This window comes from Crocuta crocuta, unplaced genomic scaffold (genome assembly GCF_008692635.1).
Source record: "Crocuta crocuta isolate KB4526 unplaced genomic scaffold, BGI_CrCroc_1.0 scaffold1247, whole genome shotgun sequence".
In the NCBI taxonomy this organism is placed as follows: domain Eukaryota; kingdom Metazoa; phylum Chordata; class Mammalia; order Carnivora; family Hyaenidae; genus Crocuta; species Crocuta crocuta.
The window spans coordinates 609,998-633,084 of NW_027532329.1; the positions used below are offsets into that span (position 1 = coordinate 609,998).

The 23,087-nt window shown below is 39.9% G+C and overlaps 1 protein-coding gene across 1 annotated transcript in view; it reads left to right on the top strand.

The window, feature by feature from the left end:
* The window catches only part of SYTL2 (synaptotagmin like 2), a 116,520-nt gene that overhangs the window by 70,630 nt on the left and 22,803 nt on the right, over positions 1 to 23,087 (top strand). The window contains exons 5-9 of the mRNA XM_077778409.1: positions 7,290 to 7,371; positions 8,300 to 8,414; positions 10,058 to 10,861; positions 15,643 to 19,005; positions 22,280 to 22,381. Of these exons, the coding sequence (XP_077634535.1) occupies positions 7,290 to 7,371; positions 8,300 to 8,414; positions 10,058 to 10,861; positions 15,643 to 19,005; positions 22,280 to 22,381 (4,466 nt within the window). The remainder of the gene's footprint in view (positions 1 to 7,289; positions 7,372 to 8,299; positions 8,415 to 10,057; positions 10,862 to 15,642; positions 19,006 to 22,279; positions 22,382 to 23,087) is intronic.

A 23,087-nucleotide genomic window follows, 5' to 3' on the forward strand; every position in this document is an offset into this window, starting at 1 on the left:
TGTTTGTTCATTTTGTTAGTCTTTTTTTTTTTTTTTTTTTTTTTTTTTTTTTTGGTGTTTTCCATACCTATTACCATCTGGCCAGTCAAAATGTACATTTGTGCATTCTTCCTAAGAAGTACCTGACTGTGGAGCTATATTGCTGGAAATGTTTTGATGATTTGCTTTTAGATATTTCAGGATCTTCCCATTGGTGTTCGTCCCTTGGAGGTATAGTTGTTACCCTTTGGTGGGAAGGCAGTTGTATTTTATCTGTACCTCCTCAGGGAAGACAATTCAGTTCAGAGTTTCCAACAGGGCTGAAGTCTACAAATTTGCTGGTGAGACAATCACTGAGTCAGTTTCCAAGTCTGAGGCAACCTAGGGAACAGGGATGTTTCTAACGTAGTTTAGAGGTAAGGGAGAAGGTCTATAATATAGGCATCAATAGGCATTTCAGAGCCAAATATGAGTAAAGTTACATGACATGGATAATGGAATACTGATTCTATTAAGGTACCCAGTATCCATTTTCCTGTTGAAGAAGACTCAGTATTTTCCATGGGTGGTAGGTTGGACTGTTTCCTGTGATATGATTTGTAATGTTCTGTCTGAAGAAGCCATGTTGGCTAGAAGTTAAACAATAAGTAGTCACTAATTGATTTTGTGACCTTGTATTAGAAGTGACTTAATTCTTGGACCTTTGGTTCTTCAACTGTAAAATGGAATGATAATGATTTTCCAGCAGGATTATTGAGAATTTAATTATCTAGTAAATGTAGAATTCTTAACATGGTCCATAGCACATAGTAGGCATTTAGTGAATGGACGTATGGACTCTCACATACATTGAGTGAGAATCTACCCCTACCACTTCCCCTTAGTGACTTCCCATTTACCAGCAATCCCCCTAACAGGATAAAGGATTTCCTTCCACAGGGAAAGATAAGACCTTAAGTATTAGAAACTCCAGGAGTGAGAACATAGTTATTTAGAATCATCATCAAGGAGCAGCTCCTAAGAGCAAGTCTTACTGGCGATAGGGACACCAGAACACTCACTACTTAGGAGAGGAGAGTGCAAATACCAGAGAAGAGGAAAGGAGATATTAGGTTGTCAGAAGACCAACTTAGTTGACTGCACAGTTTTATCTGAGTCAGACTTCCTGTCCTTCTCCCAAGAACTCATTTCATCTCAAAGGGCCTGGGGGACAGAGGCACCGCTGCCCTCATCACCTGGCTCATTTTCTTTGTGACCCCATGCAGGCTGGTGGATGTTTTTCCACTGTTCCTCAATCTGAGGCTATTAATATAGCTTCCACAAGTCATATCTTCATTATTTTCTGCATTCCTTGTGTGACCTCAGACAAGTCTTTCTGGTTTCATCTGTAAATCAGAGCTGAGCTGCCTCACCAGGATATTATGAAATTAAATGAAATGAGATGTGGGAACCACTTAGCATTTCACAGGAAGAAAGAAAATTGGCAATTTCCAGTGGCTTTATAATTATGTTATTGTAACAAAGATAAGGTATGGTTCAGAAGGCAAGAATAAAAATATCAGACGTATCTAGTATGCTGCTTTGCTCATGACGTGACATGGGTGGTAATCATCCAGAGCTGTGGAAGGAACTGTTGTTTACTTCTTCCTTACTGTGTCAGAAACTACTACTTCACTCAGTATCGTGTTCCTGCAGTGTTTCTCACCTATACTTTAACCTTTGCAAACTGGGTGTGTTAAGTGTATTTTGGGGCCTGTACTTTTAGAGGAATTGAACTTCAATAGCATGACTCAGTACCTGTCAATATTTTCTTAGCCAGAAGTCAGGTGTTGGGGAGTGTTGTGAGGCAATAGTGACTAGATATTGCAATTTCTGAAGCAATTTTTCTAATAGGCTCTGTGGCAAGATTCCTTCTTTGTATGCAGCACATACAAAGCAGCACAGTTCTGTGGGGTCTGTCTGGAAAGAATTAAAACACTGTGGGTGCCTGGCATGAACTTGTGCACCATCTGGTACCTGCGTTCTTTCAGAAATCATCTTTGTTTGCACCTGTCACAAAGAAAGTATAGAGAGGTTTGATGAACCAAGGAGTGGAGAGTGAGGTTTTCTTTAAAGTGGCAAAGGGAAAACTCCAAATGTCCACAGTTCCAGTGTTGGTTGCTGAATTTTAACTGGGCAGTGTTGGCACAAACTGTAGTAAAAGACCAGTGTTTTGGGTTTTTTTTTAAATAATCTGCATTTCTAGTCATCACAGATTGGTACCTTATATAAAAATCTAACAAAAATGAAATACAGAAAACAACAAAGACATGCAAAATATAAAGCCCTGATCCAGTTCTGGGATATCTTAGCAAATTGCTCTCTACGATTCTAAACGTATACACTTGACTTCTGTACTCACCTCATTGTGAACCAGTGACACACAGTTCTCAGAATAGCACTGGTCCATGAACCACACCTTGATAGCACATCATGTTCTCCCTGCCCCCAAATAATTGGAGGAACATATACACTATTCTGAATAGTATTATTGTTTCTACTAACGTTCTTTTTCCTGGAAGGCTTTTGTTTGTCCCTTTCTCTCTGTCTCTTAGTCTCTCCCTTTCTTTCTCCCTCTTCCTCCCCTGTCTCAATCTCTCAGAATTAGCCACTTACTTCAATTCCCCCTGCCAATAATAAGCTCAATGTGAAGCACCTAGCTTGCACCCAAAAACAAGGTAGAGATGCCAATCTAGGGACAATACATTTGATCTTTTGTCCTTGGATATATTGCATACTCAATGATTTGACCATTTCATTTCTTAGAGGCCTGGTCCCCAGAATCACTTATACAGAGCTCTTTAAAACAATCTTTCTTAATCCCCTAAGATCTTGGATTTGTCCAAATCACCTGTGGTAGAAATAGTCTCACTGTGACATCAGAGTGTCTTACACTTGGCTGAGAATATTCATGTAAGAGAAATCTGTAGTGTGAAGGATGGTTGCATCAGACAAGTAATGTTTTACTTAAAAAAATACTGACTTGAAAGGCTTGGTGTAGCATATTTCCTAATTTATGTCCCTTACTTTATCCCTGAGCCATCTCTTCATTTATTTACCCATGTGTTCAAGCTTCACTGAGTGTAATGTAACATGTGCCCGCACAGTGCTGGGCACTGGGGATGTGACCCAGCATTAGCTTCCAAGAAACTCACCATCCAAAAGGAGAGAGAGGTCAACAACAGCAACAGCATGTGAAGAAAATCACTTATAGAACTTGCTTCTGATTCAACACTGTTAATATTTAAGCTGCAAAAGAAATGTAGTTAAGATGTCTGCTGTTATTTTTCACGTTTTTAGAGAGAAAGGCCAGTTACGGTTCAGAAGCTCTTAAAAGTCACTTTATATGCTTAGGAGAACTTTATGGCTGGACACAAAAACAGGTGGAGTGTCCAGCTGGCCATGTGGTATGATTTAAAGCTGTAACTGTTTCCCCAGAGTCCTTGCAACAGTACATTACCTTATTGTTCTTTTTAGTTAAGTCTTCCAAGGCTTGTATTAAAATGCCAATACTTTTAAACCTAATGCGAGTATCATAATCTAATACTTTAATAATTCTTTTAACAAAGTAAACCCATTTTGTCGAAGTGCTCCTTTTGGTATTGCAGGTAGTTTTTGAAGGGTGCCTGAGGGAAGAATTACAAGCACCGGGTGTGGAATTTGCCTTGCTACAGTTTAAAAAACTCGTCTTGTGGAATGTATTGAGTGTCTTTTATATGCAGGACACAGTCTACTGCCTCAGACAGGGATTCTAAGAAACAAAGACACAGTATCTGGCTCTAAAGAATCTATATGCATCCATGAATATCTGACCACGTGATAACAAATAGTGCCTGGCAGAGAGCAAATTCTGAATCCAAAGTACCACTGAAATGTGCTCTAAGATTTGAGACAAGGAGACCTGCTCCCAGCTGGGCTGATACAGGAGCAACATCTCCAGGCAGTGAGATTTGGACTGGGCTTGCAGATGACAGCAAGGATTTGGGCAGAGAGCAGAGCAAACATGGGAGGGCAGAGCCGGGGATAGACTGAGTGGAGACAACAGTCAAGTGCGTTTTGGGGATAGTGAGTAGATAGAACACTTGGTTTGGTTTGAAGGGCAACAGAAGGGAAAAGTGGGAAAGTAAATTGGGTAGATGGTGGAACCTCTCTAGTTCCTTTCTGACAAGTTCAGACTTGGAGAGCCAGGGAAAGATAACGAGCAGAAGAGTGACATGATCAAAATTGTATTTCAGGTCATCCCAGCTTAGGGGCGGAATGCTGAAGGGATTAGTAGACCTTTAGAATCAGGAGGTCAGATGTGAGGCTAATAAAGTTGATAGAAATAAAGGAAATGATGGTACAGGTAGAAAGGAAGTGACAGATGTGACAGTAAATGGGAAGGAAAGATCACTCTTGCTATTAACCACCACTTTCTTAATGTGAGAAATCAGAAGCAGTATAGCCTAGCCGTTACTATGGTTGTCTTTGGGGGTCAGGGTCAGACATACCTGGCTCAAATCCCCAGCTCTTCATCAATTAATTTTGCGACATCAAAGTTATTTAACCTGGGGCGCCTGGGTGGCTCAGTCGGTTAAACATCCGACTTCGGCTCAGGTCATGATCTCACGACTTGTGGGTTCGAGCCCTGCATCGGGCTCTGTGCTGACAGCTAGCTCAGAGTCTGGAGCCTGCTTTGGATTCTGTGTCTCCTTCTCTCTCCGAACCTCTCCTGCTCACGCTGTCTCTATCACTCTCTCTCAAAAATAAATAAAACATTAAAAAAAAACCTAAAAATGAAAAAAAAAGTTATTTAACCTCTCCAAGCCTTGGTTTTTTCATAAGTAAAATAAGGAGAAGCGTACATACCTCATAGGGATGTTGCAAAAATCAGCTGAGGATGAGATGATTGCCAACTAAAAGGCAGGAATGTAAAACATTGCTGTATTCCTGGAGAAAAGTAAAGCCAGAGCTTAATCTAAAAAGTAGCTGTATTTATACAGACTTTGAGGCACAAGACTGTTGTTTTCATTTTTTCTAAGTGAGCAGACTAACCCAGTCCCTAACCATGTGTCCCATCCCCATGTATTTCCCAACCACACAGTGGCCCAGTGATACTGTATCTCTGTACTTTAGTGTCTGACCATGGGCTCTGAATGTGTCATTTCTTCCTCTTTTGTTTTTGAACTAATAGAAACAAAGGCATTTATTTTAAACTTAAATAATGTGCCTCATTGTTGTTTGGCAAATAACATGGATTTTTTTAAGAAGAAAATCACGATTACCTCTCTGCTGCCTGGCACTGGCTCGGTGGCCTTCATTTTTTCAGTTTTTCACAAGTTGTGTATCAAGTGCTGTACAAGGCATTGCAGGGGGGTATAAAGATAGTCAAAGAGGTATTTCATAGCAGACACAACATACATTGGTTGATAGAGTTTAGTAAGAGACTCGTTTCATGTCTGGTTTTATGATGTGAAATATGGGTACTTAGAGCTGGGGCCTATGAAGCACAGGAACTGGGTTTCCAGGGAGCAGAGAGGGGAGGGAGATGACCTCTACTTATCCTTCAGTTTTGGTGAATGGGAGGGGAAGGGAGGAAGATGGCAGGAGAAGATGGGTGACCCATGGAGCCAGCAGCACTTTGTTCAGGTCCTCTGATTATATGACTGCTTTATTTACAAGGAGATGATACAAAAAATTCTAAGAAACTGAGCCTAGCTTCTGCTGTAAGGTTCTTAGTGTCACTTTTGGGCATCTTAAAATGACAGTCAAGAGAAATTGCTTTGTAGTCCTGAGCTGTTGGCTATTTTTATTATATGGATGCTGTGAGTTCTCTTAAGGACCAGGTACTTTTTTTTTCACACTGGCTGCTAGATACCTTGATTGAAATTTCTGCCCACTGTTTTAAGAATAGCCTCCTGCGATGTGCTTTTCTATTTGCCTTAATTCTGGCTCCAGTATAAATTCCCATTCTTTTTCCCTGCCCTTGCCTTCCCCATCCTTTTCCCCCCTTTGTCACATTTATGTAATCAAGATACATTTTGTATACATCTACCTCAACTGCTGCAATTCCTTTCTGGAACAATGAAGAGGGTAACAAAAGGAAGAATGGCTTCCTCAAAAGTTCTTCCTCTTCCTGGGACTAAGCCTGTGCAAAAATAACAATTGAAGTGCAGAGGGAATGAAAGGAAATGAAGCTGTGGGAATAGGTAGCCCCCCGTTTTGAGTAACCATGTTCTTGGGCAGGGCTCCGTAGCTTTGGGTCAAGTTGCTCTCCTTCCCCAACCTCCACTTCCTTTGCTGCGTGATAAAAAGCTGGTGCCTTCCTAGGTATTTTCCAAGTTCTTGACTCTGTAATGTCATTAAGAGAACAGGTGGAGTCCACCTGGGCACAGTGGTTTTAGCCAGTGGTGACTTCACCTTTTATGCCTGAGGCAACGCCACTGGAGCAGGAAGTCTGAACAGGTGGTTTTCTTCCCGTCTGGAGCCACTCTGACTCTTTTTTCCCCCTTCTTCCTTAATAGCCATGGGAATGGTTGTTCAGGATGGAACCCTGCTAAACTCCCTTTTCTCTATTTGCTCTCACCATGCTCTCACCCTGGGGCTGTCCTGTCCCTTGAGTAGAGAATCTTCTTTACTCTTCTGAGCCAGCCCCAGGCTTTTATCTGCCCATCATCTTCTGGCTGCTCTGCTTGGCCTTACCCCTCTTGTATTTGAATAAGAACTCATTGGCCAGCCTGGAGAATTAGGTTGAGAGCCTTCAGCAAGTTGTTTGAACACACTGTCCTCCCTGCATAGCATCTCTTAGATCAGCTGGTCCCACCTGAGTTTTTTCTTCAGTTATTTCCTGCCTGAGTTAGAGTGCACTGGCATTCTGTGAAATCAAGCCCTGAAATACTTTGGGGCTTTATTTTCAGCAATGACATCCCCCTGCCTTGAGATAAGTTGCTCCCTGTCATCTGTGTCTGACATTGACTTCTGATTTTGAGATGGGTTCATTTCTACAAATTTACATTGTGAACCTCCTGTGTACCTGGTACCATGATAAAAGTCTCAAGGCTTCTGCTGAATGGTTTTGCTTGTCTTGCGCCCCATCTTTCGTATCTGCTCTGCCTCTGCCTTCACTTTGCTGTATAATGATCTCTAGGCCCCAACTCCCTCTCCCTTTCTGGTAGTTTGGTTTTACAAACTTCCTCTCCTGTCCTGCCTTAATAGCTTTCAGCTTCAGAGGCATGATTTATGCTTCCTCAAAGGGTGAGGGTTTGTTCTCTGAATTATTGTTTCTTTTGCAGTTCTAGCATGGTAAATCCAGCTTCCACTGTGATTAATATGTCCCAGGAAAACACAAGGAAGTCAGCTGTGTCTCCGGCTAAGGTAAATTGAGCTCAGACTCCAAAAATCTCATTTTTGGCAGGAATGCCATTTTTCTCATTTTATCAAAGTACCATGATATAAAGAGGATTTTGTAGTCCTTTTTTGTACCAAATATAAATAATTTTTACTATTTAATGTAAAAAGTCACTCTTATGGTGAAGAAGTTGGTGAACACCATGTTCCTGCATTGCTGAAGACCCTGGTTTCTTGTCCTAGAGAAAGAATAAAAAGTCTCAGGCTACTGAGGATTGCTGCTTTTAAGCATACAGAAAGTAGCTTGTTAGTTCCTTATCAGTCCATATTTCTATTCATAGCGTCCTGAATCTCTGTTAGAGGTCTGCTTATGGGAGGGAATTGCCAATTTATGAAACTCAAGACAGTAAACATTGATATTCAGTCTTATATTAATAAAAATATTCTATTTACTGATCCTCTTTCTGTCATTGAGATTGATGATCATAATAGTGATTATGAAGCACTTCAAATACCTTGACAAATGTCTTTTAAATCTTATAGGAAAGGTCTATTACAATTATATTTAGTTCAGCTTTAACCTTAGCCCAGTGGGTGTCTTTTATGTAGAAAGAGCCCTGGAGAAATCTGCCCTGACCAGTCTCAGCTTTACCCTAACCTAGACCAGGCCCAAGTTTTCTCACCTCTGTAAAATGTGAGGTTTATATTTGAATCCCTGGTTCTGGTCTAACTTTGTAGGACTCTGGGATTGAGTATATTTTATACAGTTTAATTCTTCTCTGGCATATATGGTAATTCTCTATCAGCCACATTAACCAGGACAATAATTTTTCAAACATGCCAGACAGAGTTTACTGGATTAAACTATCAAATATTGGAGATAATAAGCAATTGCTAACACTGAGTTGCTGCTATGACGTTTAAAATGAGTTTAATAAACAATATTTTTCCCCAGCAAAGGATGAACCCATTTAATAGCTCCAAGTTGCCAGAAGATCACTTATCTCAACAAACCAAAAGTGAGCTGTCAAAAAATGGAATGGCTGGTTTCTTTCAGACTTCAAAAGAAGGTAAATATTATTTTTATGAACTAGATATTTTTATCTTTGTTATCTGTGGACCACAGGAAATTCTCTGAGTTCCATTAATGAAAATAACTTTCAAGAGAAAGTGAAAGCTCCCAATGGTTTTCTTATTCTACTATGCCCACTGGTTTCCTGCCTGAGGGAAGGAAGCAGAAATTTTAGAAACTGGAAGTTCACGCATTTCAGTCTTGGAGCTCACACTTGTTTGACCTCCAGGTGTTGGGTTCCCCCTCAGTGAACTGGGGAATTTTTTGACCAGAGGCATTCAGTCATTCATTTAACAGCACATATTGGATGTCTACCACGTGAGGACATAGTTCTCCATGTAAAATTAAAAGAGTTTTTGCCTCAAGGAAAAAAGGCCACTTGACAATGTTATGATCCTCTAATCTGTAATTATCACCCTAGTCCCTCAGGAGGCATTTGATCAGTTTTGTGGCTTAATTGATTTAAGTCTGCCTTTTACAGAATTTTAGCATGCTTCCAGACCATTAAGAAGAAATACTAGACAATTCAGTCTCTTCAAAAGCAATCATAAAAACAGTCCACAGGCATTAAAAATTGGACAAGGGGGAGAAAATTAATATTAAACAGTGGAGTTGGAGTTTCAGTTATTCTGATTTAATATTAGTATATTTCCCCCTCTCTATTGGATACACATTATATTACATAAAATATTTTACAGAAAAAAAGGCACTGGAACATGCTACCTGTTTTTTTTTTTAAATTTTTGGAAAACACTAATTTTTGTTTTAGAGATTTTCTTTTTTAAAAAATTGAGATTTTCTTTTTTAAAACATTGAGTTCCTTTTTCTGGTTTCCATACGTGAATTTTTTTTTTTAATGTTTTATTTATTTCTGAGAGAGAGAGAGAGAGACAGTGTGAGCAGGGGAGGATCAGAGAGAGAGGGAGTCACAGACTGAAACAGTCTCCAGGCTCTGAGCTGGCAGTCAGCACAGAGCCCGACACGGGGCTCGAACCCACGAACCATGAGATCATGACCTGAGCCGAAGTCGGACGCTTAACCGACTGAGCCACCCAGGCGCCCCTCCATACGTGAATTTTTTAAGTGATTTCTGTGTTTTTCCTTAGCCTCCTTAAGGAATTAAAAATTTTTTGTCTAAAAACTTTTTTTACTGGGGCACCTGGGTGACTCAGTCGGTTAAGCGTCCAACTTTGGCTCAGTTGTGATCTCACCGTTCGTGGGTTCGAGCCCCATGTCAGGCTCTGTGCTGACAGCTAGCTCAGAGCCTGGAGCCTGTTTCAGATTCTGTGTCTCCCTCTCTCTCTGACCCTCCCCTGCTCACACTGTTTCTCTCCCTCCTTTCCTCCCTCTCTCTCTCTCTCTCTCAGAAATAAACATTAAAAAAAAATTTTTTTTAAACCTTTTTTACTGAGCATGAAAATACCACAAAGTATGAATGTAAAACACAGTAATCTTAAATGAACAGTTCAGTGAAGTTCATGAATGAACTTTAATGCTTTTTAATTAGGTCTGCACTTACATGAATACTTTTATGTTTAATATTTTATTCCTTTTGCTAAATGTAGATTAAATTTGTGATAGGTGTTTTAAATTAGGGTTATTCTTCATTTGATATATCACCTAACATGTTTTAATTTTCAGGTGAATTGTCAGAGTCAAAAGAAGAATCGTCTATCCCAGATATTTCGAGCCAAAATGTAGAGAAACCAAAGCAGACATTTCCAGGCTCTGAGAATGGATCTCAGATCAAAGCTCCAATCCCCAAAGCCAGGAAGATGCTCCACAAATCACATGAATTAAAGCAAGATGATAACCAGCCTTTTCCTAGACGGAGGACAGACTCCCTGGGCACAACGGGGGTTCCAAGAGGGATCCTGAAGCGCAACTCCAGTTCTAGCAGCACAGACTCTGAAACGGTTCGTTTTCATCAGAACTTTGAACCCAAAAGCAAAATTGTGTCACCTGGCCTAACCATCCATGAGAGAATTTCTGAGAAGGAGCATTCCTTGGAGGATGATGACTCTTTAAACTCACTGGAGCCATTAAAGCATGTGAGATTCTCCGCAGTGAAGGATGAACTCCCACAGAGCCCTGGGCTAAGTCATGGCCAGGAAGTAGGAGAATTTTGTGTTTTAGAATCTGACAGATTGAAGAATGGAACGGAAGATAAAGTGGACGTAGATGAGTTTTGGAATGATCCTATGACTCCCCAGTACAGAAAGCCTTTGCCTGTATATCAGTCAGCCTCAAACCCAAGTGCATCAAAAAATGAAACATGTCAGCCAAAGACTTCTGGTTCTTTTCCAATTAATGGGCACCATTCTCCCTCACAAGTTTTACCTGCAAGACCAGAGTCCATTGAGAATTCATCCACCATCAATGAACACAAAGCCAAACCATCAGAATTTTCAAGGCTTGAATCAGAATTGTCCAAAAGCCCTGCTGGTAAGAGAGTTGTTCATTCCAGGCCATAAAAATCAACCCAGTGAGTTTGGAATGACCAAGGCCAGCCCTGTAGAAGCCCCATTTTGTCTCTTTGACATTCCAGCTATAATTCAGGCAGGTGCCACTGGGGAATGATTATACCACCTCCTAATGGGTTTGGACGTAGTAGAATCATCACCAGTAACTGAAGGGATAACTCAAACTAAAACCAGAGGCACCTGGGTGACTCAGTCGGTTAAGCATTCGACTTCAGCTCATGTCATGGTCTCACAGTGAGTTCAAGCCCCACATCGTGCTTTCTGCTATCAGCATGGAACCCTCTTTGGATCCTCTGTCTCTCTCTGTCCCTGCCCCTCCCCTGGTTGTACTCTCTCTCTCAAAAATAAACAAACATTAAAAAAAATACAGGATAGCACACTTTCTGGCTCATTATGCTTTTCCCTAAAAATTGTTAGCTATCAATTATTTAAACAAATTATAATGTTTTGAGTCAAGTTGTATATATGGAGTAAGAATTAAATATATGCTAATACCTTTGTACAGGATATATTATTCACCTAAGGCATATTTATCAATTACCATTTAATCAGACTTTGGTTTTGTTTGTTTGTTTGTTTGTTTGTTTTTTGAGAGAGAGAGCCAGGAAAGAGCAGAGAGAGAGAGAGAAACTTAACCAGGTTCCACACTCAGTACAGACCTTGATGTGGGGCTCAGTCTGACAACCCTGGGATCATGACCTGAGTTGAAATCATGAGTCAGATGCTTAACTGACTGAGCCACCCAGGTGCCCCTGACTTTATTTTCAATCTCAGAGGAACCTTCACTTTGTTAGCTCTGAAGGATGGCAAATTGTAGGTCTAGGACTTTCTATGAAAAAAGCCTCAGAGCCTTGGCTTATCTGAGGCCTCCGGCCATGTGTTCTTAGATGTTAAAAGCGCTGTAGGAACATTCTCCTTCAGCTGCTGTTAGCAGAGAGGCAAAGGGAATACTGTTTTTTCCTGCTGTCTAGATAACTAGCCCTCTCTTGAAGATCTTACACCTCTCAAGAGATGAGCCACCGTTTTCCCATACCCATGTGATTACTTCAGAATTCTTATGTTTGAAAAAACAGGAACAATGGAAAAAATCATGCTGTGTACTCTCTCCCATCTTCAGTAAGTCTTCATCCAGCCCTATGATAATGTCTTTGTAGTCCAGAAAATTTACAATAGCAGCAGCCACGTGTCTGATGCACTTGCTCTCCTTCCTTATTAGTCAGTACTAAGTTAACCCTGAGTCACTTTTGCTTAGCCCTGTAGTTTTATACTTGTTCAGATCAATCTACTTCTTAAAGAGCAAAGCACTTTCAGTCACCCCCCTGCACCCCAGACATTTTGATTATTTGCACACAAAGGAATATTTTTTAATTAAAAATTAGCAGATCCTTCTTCAATAAAAACACCTCATGTTAAAGAAAATTACTAAAGTTTCATAAACATGGGCAAATAATTGGATGGTGTTTACTTAAATATTTATTCAAAAGTTGAAAAAATTCTTTAATAATATTTTCCTTTATTATAATCTACGGAAAAAATTGGTAAACCTTTCCTGTTTTTCAAACTGCACCTGTTTTCCCACAAACTATAATTATGTATTAACTATTTGTACTTTCTGATTTTTAAATGCCAGCTGACTATGAAATTTGGAAGGAAGCCATCATCAGTTACACCTGTTTTGATTGACAGGCCTCCTGACCTTATAGCTTATATACAAAGTTCTACTTGCTTATTAATGCCTTGCTTATCACAAAAATATATACTAGTAAATAATGAAGCATAAAACGAAAACAAGCTCCCAAAAATGGTAAATGCAAAGTATGTGAATTAAAAGGGTTTAACTTTAGCTCTGAGCTTCAGGACAGTCAATATCACCTTCATACTACACTGGTAAATACAAAAGAACTCCTTAGAGGAAATTAAACATTACCTGGCATCAAACCTTTAAAATAACTGTTCTTATTTTAAAAGTGATAAACTTTTGGGGCAACTGGGTGGCTCTGTTGCTTAAGTGTCTGACTTCGGCTCAGGTCATTATCGCACAGTTCGTGTGTTTGAGCCCTGTGTCAGGCTCTGCACTGACAGCTCAGAACCTGCAGACTGCTTCAGATTCTGTGTCTCTGTCTCTGCTCCTCCACCTCTCATGCTCTGTCTCTCCCTCTCTCCCTCAAAAATATATAAACATTAAAAAAATTTTTAATAGGGGCGCCTGGGTGGCTTAGTCGGTTGAGCGTTCGACTTTCGCTTAGGTCATGATCTCGCGGTTCGTGGGTTCGAGCCGCGCGTCGGGCTCTGTGCTGACTGCCAGCTCAGAGCCTGGAGCCTGTTTCAGAGTCTGTAACTCCCTCTCTCTCTGACCCTCCCCTGCTCACGCTGTCTCTCTCTCTCTCTCCTAGAAATTAAAAAAAAATTTTAATAAAAAATAAAAGTAACATACTTTTATTGTAAAACATTTGAAAAGAAGTGCACACAGAATGAAACAAATATTATCTGCGATATCATCACCCAGCATTAACCACAACTATTGCTAACATTTAATTGTAGAGTCTTTCAATAATTTTCAAGCATGAATATAATTTTAAATTATGTTTATACTGCCAGACCTCTTTTTTTACTAATAGTATATTATAAGCATTTTTTCATAATTAAACAGTCTTCTGTTAATCTAAAACAGAATTCTTTTTTTTTTAATGTTTTTTATTTATTTTTAGGAGAGAGAGAGAGAGAGACAGCGTGAGCAGGGGAGGGTCAGAGAGAGAGGGAGTCACAGACTGAAACAGCCTCCAGGCTCTGAGCTGGCAGTCAGCACAGAGCCCGATGCGGGGCTCGAACCCACGAACCGCGAGATCATGACCCAAGCGAAAGTCGGACGCTTAACCGACTAAGCCACCCAGGCGCCCCTAAAACAGAATTCTTAAAGCTTTCTCAAAAGAACTTCACAATTATTGACATATATTCAATAATGTAGTAGGTAGTTATGGAAACTAATATCAACCATGTGCTAATTATTGCATAACACTTTGTTGTTTTCACACTTAGAGTTGATGATTAAAATTAAAGATAGAATTTTGTTAATTGATATGTCCCCTAGTCCATTTGAAATGTAGCTGATTTTATAAAAATTCTGCTGATGTAATTTTCAGGGACATGTATTACATAGCTTAGCATTTGTAAAGAAGAGGGAGAAATGCTGAAACACTGGAGTCTTTTTTTTTAAATGTTTATTTATTTATTTTGAGAGAGAGAGAGAGAGAGAGAGAGAGAGCCAGCATGCACGTGCATGAGCAAGGGAGAGGCAGAGAGAATGAGAGAGAGAGAATCCCAAGCAGGCTCCGTGCTATCAGAGCAGAGCCAGAGGCAGAGTTCCACAGCAGGCTTGGTCCCACAAACCATGAAATCATGATCTGAGCTGAGATCAAGAGTCATATGCTTAACCACCTGAGCTATCCAGGTGCTCCTGAAACACCCAAATCTTAACTAAAGGGGAGGAATGCCTGAGCTCCCTTATCTAAGTGTACCATGTGCCCAATGATTAAGGCTCAGACAGGATTCTCTCTGCTTTCTGGATAGGTTGGAATATCCTTCTCTAGCCTCCTAGCCATTGGTCAGCCCACATCAGGGAACAGGTAGAGATCACATTCTCCCTTAGTCTTCAGTTTAATTTATTTGGCTCATAGAAACTACTTCTAAACTCACAAACTGTATAAGGGAAATAGGAGATAACAGAGGAGCCTCTTGAGATCATGGTCTTCAAACTTCAGGATGGAGAACAATCACTGGGATAGCTGTTAGTAAAGATTCTTGGGCCCCTCTTCAGAGATTCTGCTTTAATGCATCAGGAGTAAGGCTCAGGAATGCAAATATCTTCATTGTACTATTCTGATATTCTGGAGGAAGCTCCAGAAAGTCATTTTCCTAACTCCTGATATCTTCTGGTCTGTGTTCCTCAAACTTGGGTATAAGCCCCCTCTAACATTTATGAGTATGCCAGTGGATGGGTGGAGTCATAAAATCAACATGTTGTATCTTCTTAGAGTGTCAGTTTTATACACAGATCTGAGAATGGAAGAAAATTAATATTTAAGATGTAACATAAGGGCACCTACGTGGCTCAGTTGGTTAAGCGTCCAACTTCGGCTTAGGTCATGATCTCACAGTTAGTGGGCTCAAGCCCTGCATCTGGCTTTGTGCTTACAGCTTGAAGCCTGGAGCCTGCTTTGAGTTCTGTATCTCCCTCTGTCTCTGCCCTTCCCCTGTTCACACTCTGTCTCTGTCTGTCTCTCAAAAATAAACAAACATTGAAAAACAATTTAATGTCACATAAATCAGAATACTAAATTCACATGAATTTTTATTTCATTTTAATTTAGCTCTACCCCCCTCATGGGGCTTAAACTAATGACCCTCCAAGATCAAAAGTCACATGCTCTACCGACCAAGTCAGCCAAGTGCCCCCATATGAATTTTCAGCATAAATCAGAGACTTCAGAGGAATTTCTCAATTGTGTATATATCCCATATTTCAGAGGTCTACATTTACCTTCCTTTACTGTCATAGAGAAACTCTGATAGAATATCTTAATTAGGAGAGTTTACAATACAGCCCCTGAAAAGTGCAGATATAAACAGCTAATGGTATGGAAAGTGTAAATACAGAGTGCCTCTTTAAAACATAACGTGAGTGATAGCATAATAATTCTTTAAGCATTCTCTTTTCTTATTTAGAAAAGCATTTCTGTGTTGCAGATGGACTGTCTTGTGTTGAGCCTGAGCCATCTCAGGTGCCAGGTCACAGTTCTAGAGACCATCAGCAAGGTAAGCCCCCTCTTCTGAAAACCCTAAAAGCTAGGACATCCTCACACTCTGATCCATTTGCCACTGAGATAAGGAAGACAACTGATGATTCCATATCTAAAGTCCTAGACTGGTTCAATCGAAGTTCTCATTCAGAAGACAATAAGTCATCTCTCCAACATCCCCAAGGAGTAGAGCCCAAAGAAGAAACAGACTCAGAATCACAGATTGCTACTACCTTGGTGACAGATGACACCAGTGTAAAACAAAATGGCTCAAAGCCTCTATTATCTGCCAGAGTTAAACTGACACCTATGGAATCTGTTTTGACATTCCAGGGGAAGGGAAATATGCTACCTTCTGGAAATTGCCAAAATAATAATGTGAATATCAAACACAAATCTATTAATTTGCCCCAAAAAGGCAAGGAAGGTCTAGGCATATTGCAATCATGTGAAATCTACGATCCAAATCAGGGGAGTAAAACTATGGACTATAGCCAAGGTTCAAAACACAGAGGAGAAGGAAATCAGGGACTTCCCCCAACCAATAACTATTCCTACAGTGCTCTCACAGGACTTGATGCAGAAGACCAAGTTCCATGCAACATTGAGGATGTTGGCACCTTAGGTGAAGAAGAGCCTAAGCTTCATGTTTATGAGAAAAATAGAGGAAACTCAGAAGTGAATTTTGACTCTTCAACACTTGTCAAAGAACCAAATTTGAAGTACAACATGAAGACAGAGAAAAAGAGCAAAGAAGAAGATACATACATCCCAAAAGCTTCCTTAGAGCCAGAGTATATTGAGTCACTACGTGGGATTACCAAAGACAAATCTTGGAAGAAGCCTGAGGTCCAATTGCAGGAAGCTGGTGAGGTTCCCAAGAACCAAGTGCAAAGAGAGAAATACAAAAGAGTAAGTGACAGAATCTCTTTCTGGGAAGGTGAGAAAGCTGCTGCTAAGTTAACTCATAAAGAACCCACATCATCATGCAGTCAACGGCAACCTTCTGCTAAAGCATATCAGCTTGTGAAGTCCATGGACAATTTATCCACAGGCCAGACTGAATATAGTCAAGTCACTAGCAAACAAGTGGTCATAGATGTCAATGGCCCCATAGCCCATCTCTCCAGCTTTTATTCCTCGAATAAACCTAAAGAGACCAGGCCTCAGATACCAGGTCCATCAAAAAATTGTCCTTCAGCTGACCAGACAGGTGAAGTGTCCCCATTTAATCAGAATAAGATAAATGAGCCTATAAAAAGGTTGCCAGAGGCAGAGAGTTCACATTATAAAAGGGATATTACTTTACCATCACGGCAACATCCTTCAGGTGTTGAGAGTGGAATACATACCCCTTTGGAGAGAGACAGATCCCTAACTGGTGAATTAAATCCCAACTTTACAGTTATGTCCCTGAAAGAAAGAATGGATGAACCCAGTACGGAACAGGTCTATAATCACTCTCAATTTGAGAATTTGAGAAAGTTTTGGGATTTAGGAGCCAATACAAATAGTCAAGACAACGTTGAGAAAAATACTACCATCGTAAGCCAAAAACATTTGGTGCCTTTTAATAGCCAGAAACACAAAGAAGTCAGTGACATTAAATCATCAGGAAAAAATATCCATGAAATAGGGACACTTCCAGGTAAAAAAAAAATTCCAGCAAGAGAGGAAATTGAGGAATTAAATTCAAAGTACGCACTCCAGGTGTCACCAGATGAAACCACATTTCCATTGAGACCATCCAAAAAGTCTGCTCATCAGTTGCCAGGAAATGAGTCATCAAAGGAAAATGTGAAAAAGAATATGGAATGGTTTGTTACACCAGTATTCAAGGAAGAAAAGGATTACTCAGACCAAGAGATTAAAGAGTCAATAGTTAAAACAAGTGTTTTGTCTAAAGACTACAATGACGCTTTTAATGACAACTTACAGAAGCTACTTTTGGAAGCTTCATCACCAGCCATGCAAACTTCTGGTGGAAAAGTTCATGAAAAACAAGTGCCTGAACAAGATATTTCTGGAAATAAAACATGGCCTCACAATACAGATTTTGCTGATACTGAGGAAGAAGTTAGAGGACATAAGGAGATCATTAATGAGCATGTAGACAAAACAGTAGCTCCTCCAAAGGTCAAACCAAACACTTTGACTGCTAGTCTAGACAAACTCCTGAAGGAAGCGACTGGAACTTCACCTTCTCCCTTACCAACTGTGTTAAAACCTGTTACCACTAAGATGAACCCTGAACGTGAAAAGAGTAGAGTTTATGAAAAAGGGATAGAATGGAGTGACAACACATCAGCCTATCAGAAAGAGATAATAGCTCCTTTTCCAAAAGGGGAAGAAACTTTGGGAAATGCAGCTCTCCCCCAGAAAGCTGAAAGTGGTGAGTGCCCACTCACTTCCCAGGAAGTGGCAGAAACTGTGAGGGAAACAGTTATTCAACCTAAATCAGAGTTCTTAGAATTCCATGCTGGCCTAGAAAAACTACTGAAGGAAGCAGTTGAAAACCCCTCTTTAAAAAATGAAAGTGATACAGGGACTCTTTCTTCATCAAAGTTAACAGGTAGTACTGAAGTGCCCAGGCAAGCTGCTTCTGAATTCCATCCTGAGGAAATCAAAGAAACAGTAAAAAAGTCTGAGGCACCATCAGTAAGTGAGAGCACTTTTGATACTGGTTTTGAGAAACTTTTTAGAGAAGCATCAGAAGCTCTTTACCCACTCCAGATGTCAGTGAAGGAAGAAACTCCCAAGAAGGAGCATCCACAGTCAGCACAGGCCAGTTTCTTGAAGACAGTGCCCTGTTTTTACTGGACAGCCTCAGAGGCCTGTAAAAGGAAGCTTAAGAGTAATGTTCTTAAATCTCAAGTCAACCAATGTGATGAAGGGTTAGGAGGAGACCAAGCTATGACTGACTTACCAGTAGATCTTTGTGGTTCTGAAAGTGGGGTTGGGATCCTTGAAACCCCACCACTCTATGTGGAACATAAAATAGGGGTCACTGAAACTATAATACCCCCAGAGGACAGAGTTAGTAAAAGTGAGGTTTCAGGGGTTCAAGAAGGGTCTTCTCAGGAAGCTGGCTTTGAAGAGACTCCTAAAGCAATGAGTGTGTCCAGAAATAGGCAACCCATTTCTCTCCTGACAAACAAAGAAAACCCTACAAAAACAAGTAAAGTTGAATTGATTTTGGCATCACCATGTAAGAGAGAAGAGAAAAAGGAAGAAAAAGAAGGTTTCTTTGACCCTGATTTTTCAGATGGAAATATTGGTTCCAATGCAGAAAGCTGGAGAAATACCTCTAGTGAGCATTCTGATTTTTTTTTAACTCATTGGTTGTTAATGAGTTGGTTTGTAGAATGCTGATATAAATGATGATACAGTTTTTACAATTGGGATTAATTTGACAATCCCAAATTGTGCTAAATTCTTCATATCATTTTAGCTCTGCCTAGCCTTTCTTAATAAAAAAACGACATTTATTTTTCCACTCTTTTTTTTTAAGTTTACTTATTTTGAGAAGGAGGGTGCAGAGAGAGAATGATGGGGAGAGGAAGAGAATCCCAAACAGGCCCAGCACTGTCAGTGCAGAGCTTGGTGTGGGGCTCAAACTCACAAATCATGAGATCATGACCTGAGCCGACATTAGATGCTTAACCGACTGAGCCACCCAGGCTCCTTTATATTCTTTAATCAAATCAGTTTCATAGAGACAGTTTTATCCACTGGCAGTGTTTCAGAATATGACTTTATTCTCATTAATCAACAATTGAAACTTTAGGTTTTAAAAGTATTTTTTAAAGAACTGTTTGGATTTAGAAAGTACTTCTAAAACATTCTAGGTAGTTTTCCTCTGGGAAATAATTAGAATTTCATTCCCTGTTTAATTATTTTAAGTTTGTTTATTTTGAGACAGAGACAGCACAAGTGGGCGAGGAGCGGGGCGGGGTCGGGGGAGAGAATCACAAGCAGGCTCTGCACTGTCAGTACAGAGCCCAATGTGGGGCTCGAATCCATGGAGCCATGAGATCATGACCTGAGCTGAAACCAAGAGTCAGCCGCTTAACCAACTGAGCCATCCAGGTTCCCCCAGAATTTCTTAATTGACAATCCACACAGAAGTCTCTAGTAAGATTTGTGGCAAGAAAGTGCCACAAATGGACACACATTTCACTTTTAGGATGAATATTTTACTACAGTGGTGGCTAAATACCAGGAACAAAGTGAAAAGTTGGAGCTTTGTTTCTCTCACATACCTAGTGCGGTGGTGTTTTGTTGCCACTCTTTTCCTCTTGTTCAATCAACAATCTTCCCCTTCTCTAGAATGTGACTTCGGTCAAATGACTTTACCTGATTCCACCTGAGGGCATAGCCTGACCTGCTGCATTTCTTTGGTTCCAGACTTGGCCAAGTGGATGAAGATCTTAATCGATTACCACATTCTTTTGAGTGGACTTGGGGGTAGTGGTTTCAGCCAGGCTGTAAGACACAGGGTTTGTCTCAGTTTGCTCTTGTGACCAACAGGGGCGTTTTAGAAGAGAAACCCAGAGGCAAATAGGAATGAGAAATTACCTGATTATAGTGATGAAATGATAAAAGATGCTATCTGAGTGGGACATTTTAGCCAAAGTTGCACAATAGCTAGTGTCAGTCACCCTCCTAGTAGTTTTAAAAATTTGCTTTTTCTGAGTCCCTTCAGCATCGATGAGAGTGAGTGAGCCTTACTTGGGTGAATGACTTGTGAGGTTTGCTTTCCTTTGCAAGTAACTGTAATCTTCTCTACTTGAAAACTGACCAAAGCATTCCCCTTTAATCCTAATTAATCAAGTTGAAGCATCTTTAACAAAGGTTGCAGGCAAGCAAAGGAAAGTGAAATACCAGTCTTTGAAACCAGACATATGCAAGAGTATAAGTCAGCATGTTAAACATGCTGAAGTAGACTTTCACTAAACTACCCCATGAGTGACAAGGGTGAAGTGACCCTAAGAGGGCTTGTAAATTTGTACTTACTTTGGAGACTATTGCCTAATGTATATAGCTTTGTTTATAGTATATCAGCATAACCGATTAGACAGCAAAAAGTCTATATAAAAATGAAATTAAATAACAACCCAGACAGAACCCAGAGAAGATACTTAAAATTGATAAGCCAATAAGAGGTATAAAATTGTGCAGTTGTAGTTTTATATCCCCTAACCTAAATTTTTATTTGAAAACAAACAGGTGGGGGTAGAGTGGAGGAGGGAGGAATCTGGCTACAGTAGCACCACAATTGTGGTGAGCAGCCTAACATGTTTAATATGTGCCTGAGCTCTTAATCAATACCTCAGAATGCTGCTTAAAAAAAAAAAAGATCAAATACATTTGGAAATGCTGGGAAATTATGCACATTATTAGCATATTAAAGTCTACAAGAATATCTGTAGTAAGAAACCTTTAAATTTGAACACAGAGCATCTCATAGCTAATTCACCTTAGAATCTATTTGCACTAGAATGCCTATTAACACTGGGGAGAACTGGGATGTATTTCAGGAAAGTATTGTGTGGAGAAGCAGTTCCCAAATTCATTGAATCATTAATGAAATCATGCACTGATTGATTTAGCAATTTTCTTTTAAGTAGTCTCCATACCCAACATAGGAATTGAACTCACGACCCTGGTATCAAGAGTCATGTACTCTCCAACTGAGAAAGCCAGGCACGCCTAGCAAATATTTTTGAAGTGCTTATTGTCAGCCACTGTTCTAGGCACTAAGAATACAACAGTGATAAATGACAGTATTCAGACCAGGCCTAATCCATGATGGAGTTTTCACAGTCAAAATGAAAAAGTTCAGAACCATTCAGAACCAGATATTTTTTGGTAACATTGGATGTATTTAAAAAATTATTCTTATGTTGAGGTTATGCTCTTTTTCTTTTTCTTTTGGTCCTAACACGCCTTTTTAAAAAATAAATAAAGATATGAGTACATGATAGAGCCACCTCCCCCACCCGGACTTTAAATTGACTTAATTAAATAAAAAGTTGGTTACTTCATGTCATTTCCCAACATTTTGTTGGAAATCTTACTACCTCATGAAACCCCAAAAGCCTACATTTGTTCATCTGGGGAATTCACCCATCTCTGTACCTGATTATACACAGATGTTAAACATCTGAATCCTGCCTTCTATGGTTTTCAGCTAATTGTTTTAATGTCCCTAAAACCACTTTGTGGTTGTCTTCAAAAGCTGGAAGTGAAGTGGAAAGATTCAAAGTCTGGCACAGAACAAATCATGTGCCTAAAATAGAGGTGTAGACGACTGCGAGATCACTTTCCTAATTATGTGGTAATCTTGTTTCTCTATTATTTATGCTTGCAAATATTTCTTGACCAGGGAAATGGTTTTTAAAAGACATACCAAGAGCGGCGAAATTTTACTTTTTTTCTGAGAAGTGCTTCATAGAGTAAATAAAAGTATAGAGGCTTGTAACCTAATGCTTGCTTTCAACCTATGGTATCAACATCCACTGGTTTTTAAGTTTGGGTGTGTTTTGTATTGTGCAGTGTTCATCGATTTTGTTTTGTAACAGGTTCAGAAGAAGAACCCAGTTCTGTCTTGAAAACTTTGGAAAAGAGTGCTACTAGGAAAATGACTTCCAAAAGTCTAGAAGACATTTCATCAGATTCACCAAGTGAGAATAAAATTTGCCCCACTGTTCATGCCCCAGTCTAAGCTTAAAAATGCATATGTGCTCTTCTGTGGCCTCACTGCATGCTGTTGTGCACTGAAGCCCCTAAAAGGGGCATTAGCAGATGAGAATAACCTTTCCAAAGTGAACTGAAGAAGCTCACTCACTCTAAAGTGGCTGGAACTTTTAAAATAGTGCATGAGGTTTGCTTACTAGACAGTACATTTCCTTGAGTTGAAGAATCCAAGTTTGAGTGTTATTCAAGTACAGGGAGTTTTAAAAGATTGTGATAGCTAGTGGTTCTAGTAGTAATAGGTAACATTTACTAAGCATTGCATACTAAGACATGGCTAAGTATTTGACATGCATTATCTCATTTACTTGGCATAAGCAACTCTATGAGAGATGAATTATTATTCCCATTTTACAGATGAGGAAAATGAAGCTCACAGAGGTAAAGTAACTTGCTTAGTGTCCTGCAGCAGAGCTGTGATTCAGAATTAACAGACTACTGTCAAGAGCATTTATGAAGTGACCATGTTATACGTGACAGTGATGAATGTCTAATGAATTTTACATGATGAGAGATAAATGAGTCCCTAGCTTCAGGGACTGTCCTCTTTTATTCCTTCTTTTCATACATTTCTTTTGGATATTGGAACTATAAGCCCAAAGACTATTTGGCCTGCCACACTTGCGGCACACTGTC